At 41.4% G+C, this 12,268-nt stretch overlaps 1 protein-coding gene across 1 annotated transcript in view; it reads left to right on the top strand.

The window, feature by feature from the left end:
* PHLPP1 (PH domain and leucine rich repeat protein phosphatase 1) overlaps positions 1-12,268 on the top strand; it is a 140,802-nt gene that overhangs the window by 123,358 nt on the left and 5,176 nt on the right. Inside the window, exons 11-15 of the mRNA XM_034062961.1 lie at positions 52-252; positions 1,264-1,426; positions 6,085-6,215; positions 9,825-9,929; positions 10,854-11,048. Coding sequence (XP_033918852.1) covers positions 52-252; positions 1,264-1,426; positions 6,085-6,215; positions 9,825-9,929; positions 10,854-11,048 — 795 coding nt within the window. The remainder of the gene's footprint in view (positions 1-51; positions 253-1,263; positions 1,427-6,084; positions 6,216-9,824; positions 9,930-10,853; positions 11,049-12,268) is intronic.

The raw sequence follows: 12,268 nt of genomic DNA on the forward strand, positions 1-12,268 counted from the left end.
AAAACCTGCAGGATGTTTCACTGAATTCCCTTATGTAACTTCTTCTTGCAGCCTGAGATTTCTTAATGCCTCTGCCAACAAACTGGAAATGCTTCCTCCAGCCGCTCTTTCTGAAGAAACCCATAGCATCTTGCAGGAGTTGTATTTGACCAATAACAACCTCACAGATAAATGCGTACCCTTGTTAACAGGCCATCCACACCTGAAGATACTGCACATGGCTTACAATCGCCTACAGAGCTTCCCTGCGAGGTAAGTCACTGGTTTTGCTGCCTCTGACCCACCAGTGGGTGGGCATTATGAAACATTTCCATAGCAAGGGCTAAATTGCACAGAAATGTGGTGGCACAGGCTGTGTTTTGAATGTGGTGATACTGCAGTGAGTAGATTGACCTGCTATGCCCTCTTGGACATTGCTGCCTTCTTATGCATGACACAGACAAGTGAGTGCTAAATTTTAGTTGGTGTGTTTTGACTGGACTTCAAGCCCCCTTCCCCTGGACTAATTCAGCATGACCACAGTATGCTGTTGAAGTCAAGCAAGAAGTCATCTGTTTTCTGTGGTTTGGTTCATTTGCTTACACCTGGTGGGCTTCTCCTTACAAGAGGTCTGTGAACATAGCAGTCTGGAAATGTCTGTGGAAGTGGACTAAATGTCACTAGGGAAAAATCCTCTCATTCCAGAAGGAGATTCTGCCTTGGCAGCAATTTCTGTACCTCCAGTTCACCCTGTTTTAATCAGAAATCTTTCAAGTGTAAGATGTTCTGTAAAGCTGATGAGGTACAACCTTGAAAAAGGCATGCCAATAAATAAAGGAAGAGACATCTCTGTCCTTGTGTGATGTTCTGAGCAGCCGGTCTTCAACAGCAGTGGGTAGGGAGGGAGATGAATTAGGGGGAAGAGCTGAGTGGGATGATAGAAGGTGGGAAGGGAAATTTGGGATGAAGTGAGAAACTAGGGATGAAAAAAGGGGAGAGAATGGAGGAAAAAGAGTGAAAGTGAGCTGGTGACCAGGGGAAATGTAAGCGAAATGAGTAATTTGAAAGGTAGCATTAACAAAACATTGACAGAAGCAGAACACATTTTGTTCCACAACTGTGTTAGTGTCTGATGTGAGGAGAGGTGACAGGCATTGCTGTGAACATGGATCAAAGTCTGCAATTTCGTTTTCTTAAAATAATGAAAACCACTGCTCTCATCATCACTTCAAAATAAAATATGCATGTCTATTAAAAGAAAAATCCTTAAACTTGTTTTCATAGCAAAATGGCCAAGCTGGAAGAGTTGGAAGAAATTGATATTAGTGGGAACAAACTGAAAGCCATTCCAACAACCATCATGAACTGCAGACGTATGCATACTGTAATTGCTCACTCGAACTGCATTGAAGTCTTCCCAGAAGTCATGCAGCTTTCTGAAATAAAGGTAAGGAATGAATGTGCTTTAGGGGAAGGAAGTATAATGCAGCTTTACCAATTCTATTCTTCCCTCGGGTCTCTCATCGCTACAGGCTAGTACATTTTTGGAAATAACAGAGATCTGGCAGCTGCTTTCTCCTCTGAGGTCATATGCAAAATGCTCACCCCTTTGCTGCCTTGGAGTGGAATAGAAGAGCAGCTTCAAAATCTGATTTTATGCTCACCTTGACTAGTTCCTGTCTTTTCTGCCCAATAAGTGTTAATTGTCTTCCTGTGACAGTCTGTTTTGTTATGACTTAAACATTTGGCAGGAGCTATGCGTAATTAACTCTCGTGCCTTGGCAATTGGTTGATTGTGAAGGAATGGACTTTGTTTAGACCGTGTGTTATAAACCACTGAAGCTGCAAAATAGGATAGGCCTTGGGGACAGAGATAAATTCCAGGAGCGCCGGATTTGAGTATTTAAGCAAGCTACTTTAATTTTCCTAATTGCAGTCATATTTTGCACAACCAGAGGAATGCTTAATCTAACTGTTGTATGTGTTTCCAGAATTAATCCTGTACTTTTCCTGACACTTCTTTCTGTGGGCCGCATTTTTTGCTTGACCATGCTGAAGAGCACTACTGCTGACTTCTATCTTTCTGTGAATCAAATTCCTGCTTCTCACCTGGCTATAGTGCAGAATACTTCATGCTGTTGCTGCTGGCTGGAGCTTGGAGACTGTTAACTCATAGCATACAAATCTTGTGATAGGGCAAGATTGTCCTTCTCTGAGGCTGAGAACTGATTACCTATTCATGAACTCAGAACAACTTAAGGGTCCTTCCGGTGCTCCGAAAAGTCAAAAGGCTAAGTTCCCAGACTGCTGTGTTTGCCTCAGTGCCTGGGGCAGGGAACGCAGCAGGAGCAATAATTCTGTTGGATAGTGAATGCATGTAAAGATGAGCTTTGCGGTTTTAGCCAGGAAATCTCAAGCAAACTTGTGGGGTTTTGAATACTCCTCCCTCTTTGGAACAATGGCCAGAGGAAACAGAGGGCCATTTAGAATCAATCAGAAGCAGAGCCATTTTTCTTAGAGGAAGAATTGGGGTGGGGGAGCAAGGCTCTGCACTATAAACATTTCTTTAAAAATATGACAGTAGTGTTAACTAATACAAAAAGTGGGATCATGTAAACACACTGTCAGGGAACAGTCGACTTTCTCCTTTTGTTCATTCATTTTGGGGAAAGCTCAGTGTTTTATAAAAGCATCAGTATTTGAAGTGCTGCTCTGCTACAGTGCTTAGCAGAAAAAGGCTCTTGGAAGACAGCAGTTTCTTCCTGCTGGTTCCCTAGGTTGTTTAGTTCTCTGTAGCAGAAGGAGGAGGCACGGAAGTCACTAACTGTTTGGGAACTGCAGGGGTAGTATGTGTGACTTCATCTCGGAAGGTACAGAGTGGTCTAGGACTCCACCTTTGTGAAAGTGCCTAGTATTTACTTCCATTAAGGGAGTTCATGTAGTTGCTAGATGGGAGGGTGCTTCGTTGGGCATATGGGTTCTTTTGGCCTCTTCATGATTTCTCTACGTCATGGTTGGGGTTTGTCAGTTTGGAGGTCAAGTTTGTGCTACCTGCCTGAATCTGTTACTTAGCTTAACCAGAGCTTCTTCTCAGGTAGGTGAGAGCATTAAAAATGTGCCAAAGTAACTTCAGAACTTACTGCTGAAGTACGGATTTGGTCATTTGGTGACATAAGCTTGCTTGTAGCAAAACATGAAGTTGTATAGTCTCATGTCACCTCTGTGATTGTATCATAGCTGATGATGAGTTTTAATTAAGGTGGCATTCAAATACTAAACTTTTTGGGGAAATTGCTACCTGTGGTAATGTCTGTTTTGCTTTGGTATTTAATTAGCCTGAGAGGCTCGTGTGTTACATTTTGGAGTCAGTGATACTGGAACAGTTAGAGCAGCGGTTACTGTGCTGCCTGAAATAAGTTCAGAAGGAAAGCTAGTGTGAATGCTGATGGTTTTACTCTTGCAATAACTCCAGGATTTCCAAACACAAGGTCATTTTTGTGATATAATTGTCTCTAAGCCTTTTTTACACAGTACAGTCAAGGCTGCAGAAGTTATGTGTGGTCCTCTTTGCTAAAGAGCCTGGTGATGTCTCTGAGAGATCTTACACAGTACATTTTTTAGGAGTTTTATTGTGTTTTATGTCAGTTATTTCTACAGTCAGTTAGGTTTATCTGTGCACACTGCAGTGTCTTCTGTGAATGGCTGAGCAGCTGGAAGCGTGCACACCTGAGTCAGTGCTCCAGCAGACTCTTCCTTACAGCCATTGTCTGACATTAATTTCCTTGTGTTACAATTGGTATCCAGGATGCTGGTGTTTTTTCACAGTCCAGCAGTTGAGTACTTGAGCAGAGCTCAGTGGCCCAGGCTTGCTTTTCCCACCTGGGACCTGACTTTACTTCATCGTCCAGTTTTTGTTGACCGATGAGTTGCTTCTCTTCATGGCTCTCTGGCTGGGCCGCTGCGGTAAGGGTGACATGGAGGCTTCTTGTTGCAGTTCTTCATCAAGCTTGTATTTTACAGGAGCATTACCTTGAGATCTCAAATAAGTGAAGGTCTAGTAGCAGTAACATCTTAAAACAAAACTCCCTATCTTTGGTAGTTTTTCTCCTAGTTAGATAGGTTAATATCTGTGTAGACTTCTTCAATTGTAACTAGATGTAATTCAGATCTCTTCCAGCCTTGAAGAAAGTAGGTACAAAGATATGAATGCAGCGTAAGCAAATACTGACTGTTAAGCCTTGTCTTCCAGCTGGGCCATCCAGTACAAAATCCTGTGAGCAATTGTAGGAGTTGTTCTTCTGATGCTGCATAGGTGGGGCTAAACTACCTTGCATTAAAATAATGCATGAGGAAATTAGGATTAGTTAGGAAATAGGCCTTCCTGCTTTGTCTGGGGAGTAGAATAAGGACTAAATCTAACATAGATATGCAGAAAGTTCCTCTTAGTCTGTTCTTCAGACAGTACAAATAAAACCTGAGAAATCCTAAACTGATAAATAAGCTATCTTCACTAGTGGCTAGAGACCAAGGCTTCTGCCGTAGAGTGTTGCTTCCTTTGGCATATTGGGCATTTAATCAGAGAAATGAAATTACTTCACTGATTTTTGTACTTGTTATTCCAGCACTCTCTTCCATCAAATTTGTAATGGCATTGAGGTGTTGAACACAGCAAGGCCTCCTGGCAGCTCCTTTAATCTGCAAAGTAATTACTGGCTCTCTGGAAGCAGCACGAGTTGCGCAGAAGGAAAAAAGCTCACTGGCATAACTGTTTTGTTAAGCTGTCTACTATTTTGTTTGCGTGACAGATTTAAACTCTGATTTCCTTATCGGGCTTAAATAACGTCAGCAGTTTGTTCTTCATAATAGTAATGCCTCCATATTAGACAACCTCAGGAGTCAAGATTTGGATTAGAAATCTGTTATTTCCATTGCTTGTATTTAATAACATGTGAGGAGATTTTTCTCCTCCAGATTTTACTAGGTTACCTTATGCCTTCTTCCAGCTCAGAACCCAGTTTCTTTGATTATACCTACAAAAATGAAAGCGTCTCACTTGTGTCAATGGAAATTACATAATGGTCAAAATATGCAGCTGGGAAAAGCCTCCCCCAGCCCTTTTCAACTTTCTATTTTATTGAAGTTTTTGAAGTCTTTTTGCAGGTTAAAAGCAGAAACTGGTCTGAGAGATGTGGACAGCTCTTCTGTCCCCTGCCTGCTCTGTCCTAGTGAAAATAAAGGTTGATTCCCCAGCCCCAGTGTTTGGTGCGTGCTACACCGTAATGCTGTAATAACATTTAGAGAGTGGAGTTTGTTCTAAAATGGAATACTTTTCCTTGTGTACAGACTTTCCTCTAGATGTGTAGCTTTAAACACTGTTTGGGGATTTTGTCATTCCAGTGCACTTGTTCTAGCTAATTTGCGCTTCACTGGTGGATAGCCAGCAAGTTTCTCTGTTGTCTTGTATTGTATTTTTTCTGAAATATTTAAGCTTTCATTTTTTTTTCACTAATTTTATTGACATCAGATTTAAATATTAATCTATCTAAGATGACACAAAACCATGTTTGAAACTGCTCCAGTATTTTTTCCTTTCCTTCTCTACTCCTCTTTCCCTCCACATACACTTATAACCCGGCTTATTTTAATGTCCCTCAGTAATTACCGAGTTCCTGAGAGCCTGCTCATTCTCGTACTGGTTTAAACTCTCTTTGGAAGAGGGACTGCTGTGCCAATGGCTTAGAAGCTCCAATTGTATTTATCTCCATTTTCTTTATCTATTAAAAGACTGGTTTCATCAATAAGACTTTTTGTTAAATACTTGAAAGTACATTGACCATCTTTGTCTCTCTGAAGAGCAAACAAAACTTAATAGTTTTGTAACAAGATGACACCTGGTCAGATGGAAATGGAAGGAACATATTTCTAGATGTCCCAGACATCTGGTAAGATGGCTGAATGCCATATGAATTTCTTTGTTAAGAACCACTTGCTTAAATGAATGATCTTAGTTGCAGCCTTTGTTGTTTATGAAACATTCATTACTACATTTAAGCAAAATTTGTGTGATCTTGATAACGTCTAAATTCTCTTGCATCCCTTTTACAGTGTGTGGACCTAAGCTGCAATGAACTGAGTGAAGTCACACTGCCTGAAAACCTGCCTCCAAAACTACAAGAGCTGGACCTGACTGGAAATCCCAGATTAGCCTTGGATCACAAAACCCTAGAGCTGCTGAAGTGAGTTACCTTACAGAGTAGGGAGGGGACAGTGACTCCCGTCACTAGGATGTGACAAACCACAATACACGGAAGTGTAAATGTCTTTTAAGGAGCATGGCTCCTTGTTATCAGTGGATCAGAAAGTAACAGGTTATGTGGCTAGGTCAGAAATTGATGCTTTGTTAAAGAGGATGACTTTGCCCACTCCAGTGCAGTTACTTTCAGCTGTAACTTCTGCAGGGGTCTGCTAGTCTGGTATAACCACTGTTTGTCCAGTTTCATCTCCATTTTACTTCTGACATTAGATTTAACCAAAATACCTATTGAACAGCTGAGATGCAAAATGTATGCTTGCTACATTTTTTTTTCCCTTACATTCATCTGTTTGGATCTGTCTTTGCCATTGTGCTGCTTTTTATCTGTTCACATACTGTTTCTTGTTACCCTTCATGCCTCTCTGCTTTTGTCCTAGAAATCCTTGTTTTTCCCATATTTAAACGTCTCTTGAAGACTTGCATCTCCCAGTCTGCTTGCAGCACAGCCAGTTGCCTTGCCATGGGACCCTCCTTTTCCTTCCTGTCTACCTGTTTGTTTCCTGCGCTAGAACTTGTCATCCGCAACTGAAATTCACCAAGTGCCTTGTGCCTCCTTCTGCAGTTGTTGGGAAACTGTTGCACTAAACCAGATCATCTGTGGACAGTGGTGCTGCCTTTAACATTTCTTATGTCCTAAGGGAACTGCACCAGTTCTGAGTTTTCTTCTCAGTCTCTTTGATTCTTAAATACTGAATTATTCCAAGAAGGGTTGGTTGTAAGGGTTGAGTGTTTGCCTTGTGTGGTTTGCTTTTAAAATAGTTAAGATCCAACACTGGAATAGTAAACCTCATCTGTTGTACAAGCAAGGGAAACTTCCAGTTTGAGTGTGCTTTTAGCTTGAATTGGCAGGTTTATCAAATTAAATAGAAATTTGGATAATTACGAATTTTCACATATAAAAATGAGTCCATGTTCTTGAGTGGACAGCAAAAAAATAAAAGAGTGCTCCTCTATTTTAGGAGCTGCTTTATTGTATTCAGGATACCTTCCTGAAGAAGCAGTCTGATGTTACTCTGGTTCATAGAAGGAGGAAGAAATACATATTACAATGCTAGTTAAATTCTATCAAAACTTAAAAGTGGAAGATCAGCTTTTCTATTGTATAACCCAGCAGACAAGGTGGGCAAGCCAGTCTCATGCCACTTCAGTATTCATGCATCATGCCCTATAGCAGTATTGTACAAATAAAAGTCCTAAGTAGCAAAAGAGTAGTGTGGTCCAGTTATGTGCCATGTTTTCATTGGCATATGCATTGTGTTTAATTCCCAGGAAACTTTTTCCCTCTTACATGGAAGAAGTTCCTTGGTTATTTGTGGGTTTGTTTGTTGTTTTTTTAAAAACCACAAATTATTCATAAGACCTAAGGTTCTCTTCCCTCATATTCCGTAGCCACAGTCAGGGTGTTGAGGGGCTTCTTAGTGTCTGTACTGATACCCCACGCTAACTTCTATGATATACCGCAATAATTGACTGTGAGGGAGGAGGTGATCCTTTCACTTGTTTTTTTGTAGCAGGCACAGAAATACTTGTACGCTTGGTACTTTTTATATCTTCCTTCTGCATGTGAAAGGCAGCTCTCCATCTGTGCCCTGGCAGGATGCAAGCAGGTAGTAGGTTAATATGTATTTTCAGTGCTGGAGAGAAGAGACCTGTCATGCATGCTTGCTTTTTTTAATATGTATGGAGGTCTTAAAGGAGGCTTGCATGGTTAGGAGGATGTTACCAAGCAATTCATTGGATGTAAGAATTTTCAGTAGGAATTAAAATGAAAAAAAAGAAAAAAAAACAACAACCAAAATAAGCCCCCCAAAAGGTGTTGCTACAGTGATTCTTAGGGAAGAACATGTAGTTCAATTTTAACATTAATTAACATTAATTAAGGGGAAAATAAACCATGCTGTCCAGAAAGCCCTAGCCCATATTGCCTGCATAGAGTGTGCTGCTTGATACCGCTCCTTTCTGGGCACATGGTCTATCTGTAGCAGTGCCACTGCTAGCAATGCACTGAGGTAGCTTTTTTTCACCACTGCTAGGAAGGTTTGAGATGGCTCTTGGCTCTTGGCTCTTGACCTGTCCAGGAGTGAGGGGTCAGTCAGCCCAGTTAAAAAAGAAACAAACAGAAAAACCTTTCTGATCCAGGTTCCTCTGCCATGGAGGATAAGTGCCTTGTATGGGAAGTCTGCAAAGAAAGTGTGTTTGCTCGTGTGTGTAGTATAGTGCAGGTGCAGATAGCATTAAAATCTCTGCTACTTCAGAAGAAACCCAGGTTTCCAATTTGATCTGGGGTCAGATAATCTTTTCCAATGCTCATGATGCGTGCCTCTTGTTTGACACACAGAGGGCTGCAAAACCAAGGGCTTAAAAACAGGTGGTTTTAATGTTATTTATGTAATTTGTTTGCTTTTTAATCTGCTCTTGCTGATGCACACATCCTGACTATTAGTGTAAAAAGAAATTGAACTGGATGTGACAGTACTTCAGGTTATTTGAAGAAAGCTGTGCAATGCTGGAAAGACTTTTCTGTGTGTTCAGGTCAGGTGGGGGTTTGGATGGAGAAAAATGAGTGCTCAGGGTGAACAGTTAAACCTTTCTGCTTGTGCTCTTTTATGATTCATTTGGTTCATGAAAGGTTCGGATGCCTTTGAAGTGTCTGTGGTGTGGGGGGAGCTCCCTATCCCTGCCTTTGGAAGAAAGCAGCAGGGAGCAGGGGGCAGGTCATCTCTCCCCAGCAAAGCAGGGCTCTGAAGAGAAGGGAATAAACAGGGAGGGCTGGGCCCTTTTTGAATCTGTATTATGCTCTGTGAGGTATTTGAAGGTTGGGCTAAAGGCTACGTCGGTAGTAAATTGGAGGGTAGAGGATCAAGGGCCTAAGCAAAATTTGACCTGCACAACTGGGAAGACAGAAGGGCTGTGCCTGCTGTCTGCAGGCTGTACTGTAGGCTGGCTCTTGCAGGTTGATGCAAGACCAGGAGGGAGCAAATTTGTTTTGTGGGCATTTTCATGGAAGGCTGTTATTACACATTGCTAGTTCTAAGTAATTAAATGTTTTCCATACTTACCCCTTTTCTCTCTTCCCCCCCATATAGAGGATGGTGTGGGTCATACAGGAGGTTTCATTTGGGTACAATGAAAAAAGCCCAGAGACTTGCTGTTAAAGTGGGTAGGAGAAATGTGTAATTTATGAAATCACTCCTGTGTACTGGCTTTCATCAAGCTAGTGACAAATTTGCTTTGTATTCTGACTGGACCAGGTTTGAAACAAATAGCTTAGGGGTGAGGGCAGGGAAAGAAAAGCTGGCTAAGCAAAACAGTGCAGCTGACACCCTCATAGAGGCTCAGTTATTTACTGCTTTTTTGTTCTTTGTATACAGACATTTAGAAGTAACCACTTGGAATGTCCTGGTTCATTTTCTTTTATTAAATGTATTACTAAGAATGGGGAGGGGAAAAAAAGGTGTTATCTTGGCATTTGAATCTGGGTTATATCAGCACTTTGATCCATTGCATCTTTCTCCTTTCTTTTTCTCTGCAGCAATATCCGTTGCTTCAGGATCGACCAGCCCTCGGCTGGTGATGCTTCAGGAGCGCCAGCAGTGTGGAGTCACGGTTACACAGAAGCATCGGGCGTCAAGAACAAGTACGACCTGGCATGGTTCTCGTTATACAGCCATCATCCTAGCAGCAGAGTGCCTCTGCGCTGATGATACAAAGAAATCCTTTTTTCACTCAAAGTTTCAGGGAGGTTTTGGGCCTCACAAAGCCAGGGGCCATGCCATGACTCTATATTTGTCTACTGGGCCCCTGGCTAGCTCTCTACTTTGGTCTTTGTTAAGGAAGTTGCTAAGATACAAGTGTAACCAACACATTTTGTCTATGCAGGACTCCGGTACTTGCAAAAGATCTGAGTGTTTAAAAGCATTTTCCTCTTTGCAAAGCTGCTTTATCTTCAACCAAAGGATGTTTACCAAGCAAATCAGAGATACTAAGGGAAGAGGTAGAATGGCCAAAACTCTGAATATTCATGGTGTACAGAGCTCCTGTGACTAAGGCAGCACTTGACAAATAAAGTACCAAGAGTCTGCTAGTCTCTGTGTTGCTGGCAATGTGATGAATCTTTCTTTGTTCCTTAAATACCTTTTTAGAAATCTGCTACCTAGGTTTCCGTTGCAAGTGCCAGCATGTCTTTACTTACCGTTAAGGGGTAACTTGGTCACTAGCATGTTAAATCACAAGGATGGCTTTTGGAGGAGCAAATGCAATTTAAACTGATGTTATTTCAGAGATACTTTTCCCAGTCTTTCTGCAAATAAGAGAGTTGTTCACATGCTGAAAAGGAGGAAGAATCCTTACGGTTGGGCTTGAACTACCAGTGTAGGTCTCTCCACATCTTAGCACTGTGATGGGCCTGACTCTTCTCCACAGCTCAGAAAACAGTCCTGAAGCATGTATGAACAGAAGTGGTTAAAACTAGGTCTCGGACTGGGCTGCATCTGTCTGGTCAGAATGACAACTAGTCATAGGTAACAACCTTGATGTTCTCCTCTTTTGTTGTTTTCACTAGGCTGTGTGTGGCAGCACTTTCAGCCAATAACTTCTGTGACAACCGGGAGGCGCTTTATGGTGTTTTTGATGGTGACCGCAATGTGGAAGTGCCGTATCTGCTGCAGTGCACAATGAGCGACATTTTAGCAGAAGAGCTGCAGAAAACAAAGAATGAGGAGGAATACATGATCAACACTTTCATCGTTATGCAGAGGTGAGTCTTGGATTTGAAGCTTCTTTTATCTTGTGTATGCTCACTGGGCAGTTTGTTCACTTTCAGGTCAGACACCTGCTCTTGCTTCAAAAGAATGTGAGAGGGGAAAAAGCCTTGGGATCTGGCTGTGGTGCTTCCTTTTATTGCTCATTTTGGGAATATTGCCCTCTGTTCCTTCCGGGGGTGGGGAGAAAATCTTCAACACCTCCCCACCCAAACAAAAACAAAACAAAACACCTGCAAAGTTACTCAATACTCATGACTAAGTGGTGCGTGGAAGTTTACTCCTTTCTCATATCTTCTTTAAGTCTTACAATTCACAGTTGCTGTAACCAAGTCAGTGGTATAAATCTCTTGATCATGTTTTAAACTTCCTTACTATTACTGGCTGCAAAGCCTGGGCTTATCCTTTCTGTTTCTCTGTATGAATTCAGGTTATTTAAAGCTACACAAATATTGAAGGCTTGTAGTCTGACTCCTTAGAAATATCTGTATGCTGTCATCCCTTTCACCTTAGAATATTATTTGAGCAAGACCTATCTAAAGAGATTGTGATATGATAGCTGTGAGTATAATGATAGCTCTTTATAGTGGTTTGGAAACCTGTGTGCATGCTGGTCTTGACAGAAGAAGAAATTGTGCCTTGGGAGACACTGAGTGAAGGGGTATGAAGGGAATTGAACAAAGGAGAACAGAGAGGTCAGGGAAACAAAGGAGAAAGCAAATAAGTAGCTTAGAGGCTGAGGAAATGGATCAAGTTAAAAGTAGCATTGTTTATTGTGGAGTTGTACCTTTGGAAAGGAAAAATACTGAAGCTCTGGTATCAGGAAAGATATGGAAGCAGTGGGGTGGTAGAGAACCTTACAAACAGAAGAGAGAAAATGCTCCCTTCCCATAATTGCTTATAACAGTGCTTCAGACCGGTAGCTGAGAAGGTGGTTGCTATATACTTAAAATGTTCAAACATAATAACAAATTTGCGTATTGAAAGTACTTATTACGTGGCTTTGTTTACTACTAATGCAGTTTCACAGGAATGTGGCTTTCCGACAAAAAAACTGCTTTTGGGGTTTTTTTTTTCTTTCTGGTTTCAAGTCAAACTGACCACTTCTTTGGAGAAATAGTATTTGTTCCACTTGTGTTTAATCATTCACTGAGGATTATTACAGATTATGTGCAATACTCCTGAAGCGTATTTCTAAAAACCAAAATGAAGCAGC

Source organism: Melopsittacus undulatus, chromosome 1 (assembly GCF_012275295.1).
Source record: "Melopsittacus undulatus isolate bMelUnd1 chromosome 1, bMelUnd1.mat.Z, whole genome shotgun sequence".
In the NCBI taxonomy this organism is placed as follows: domain Eukaryota; kingdom Metazoa; phylum Chordata; class Aves; order Psittaciformes; family Psittaculidae; genus Melopsittacus; species Melopsittacus undulatus.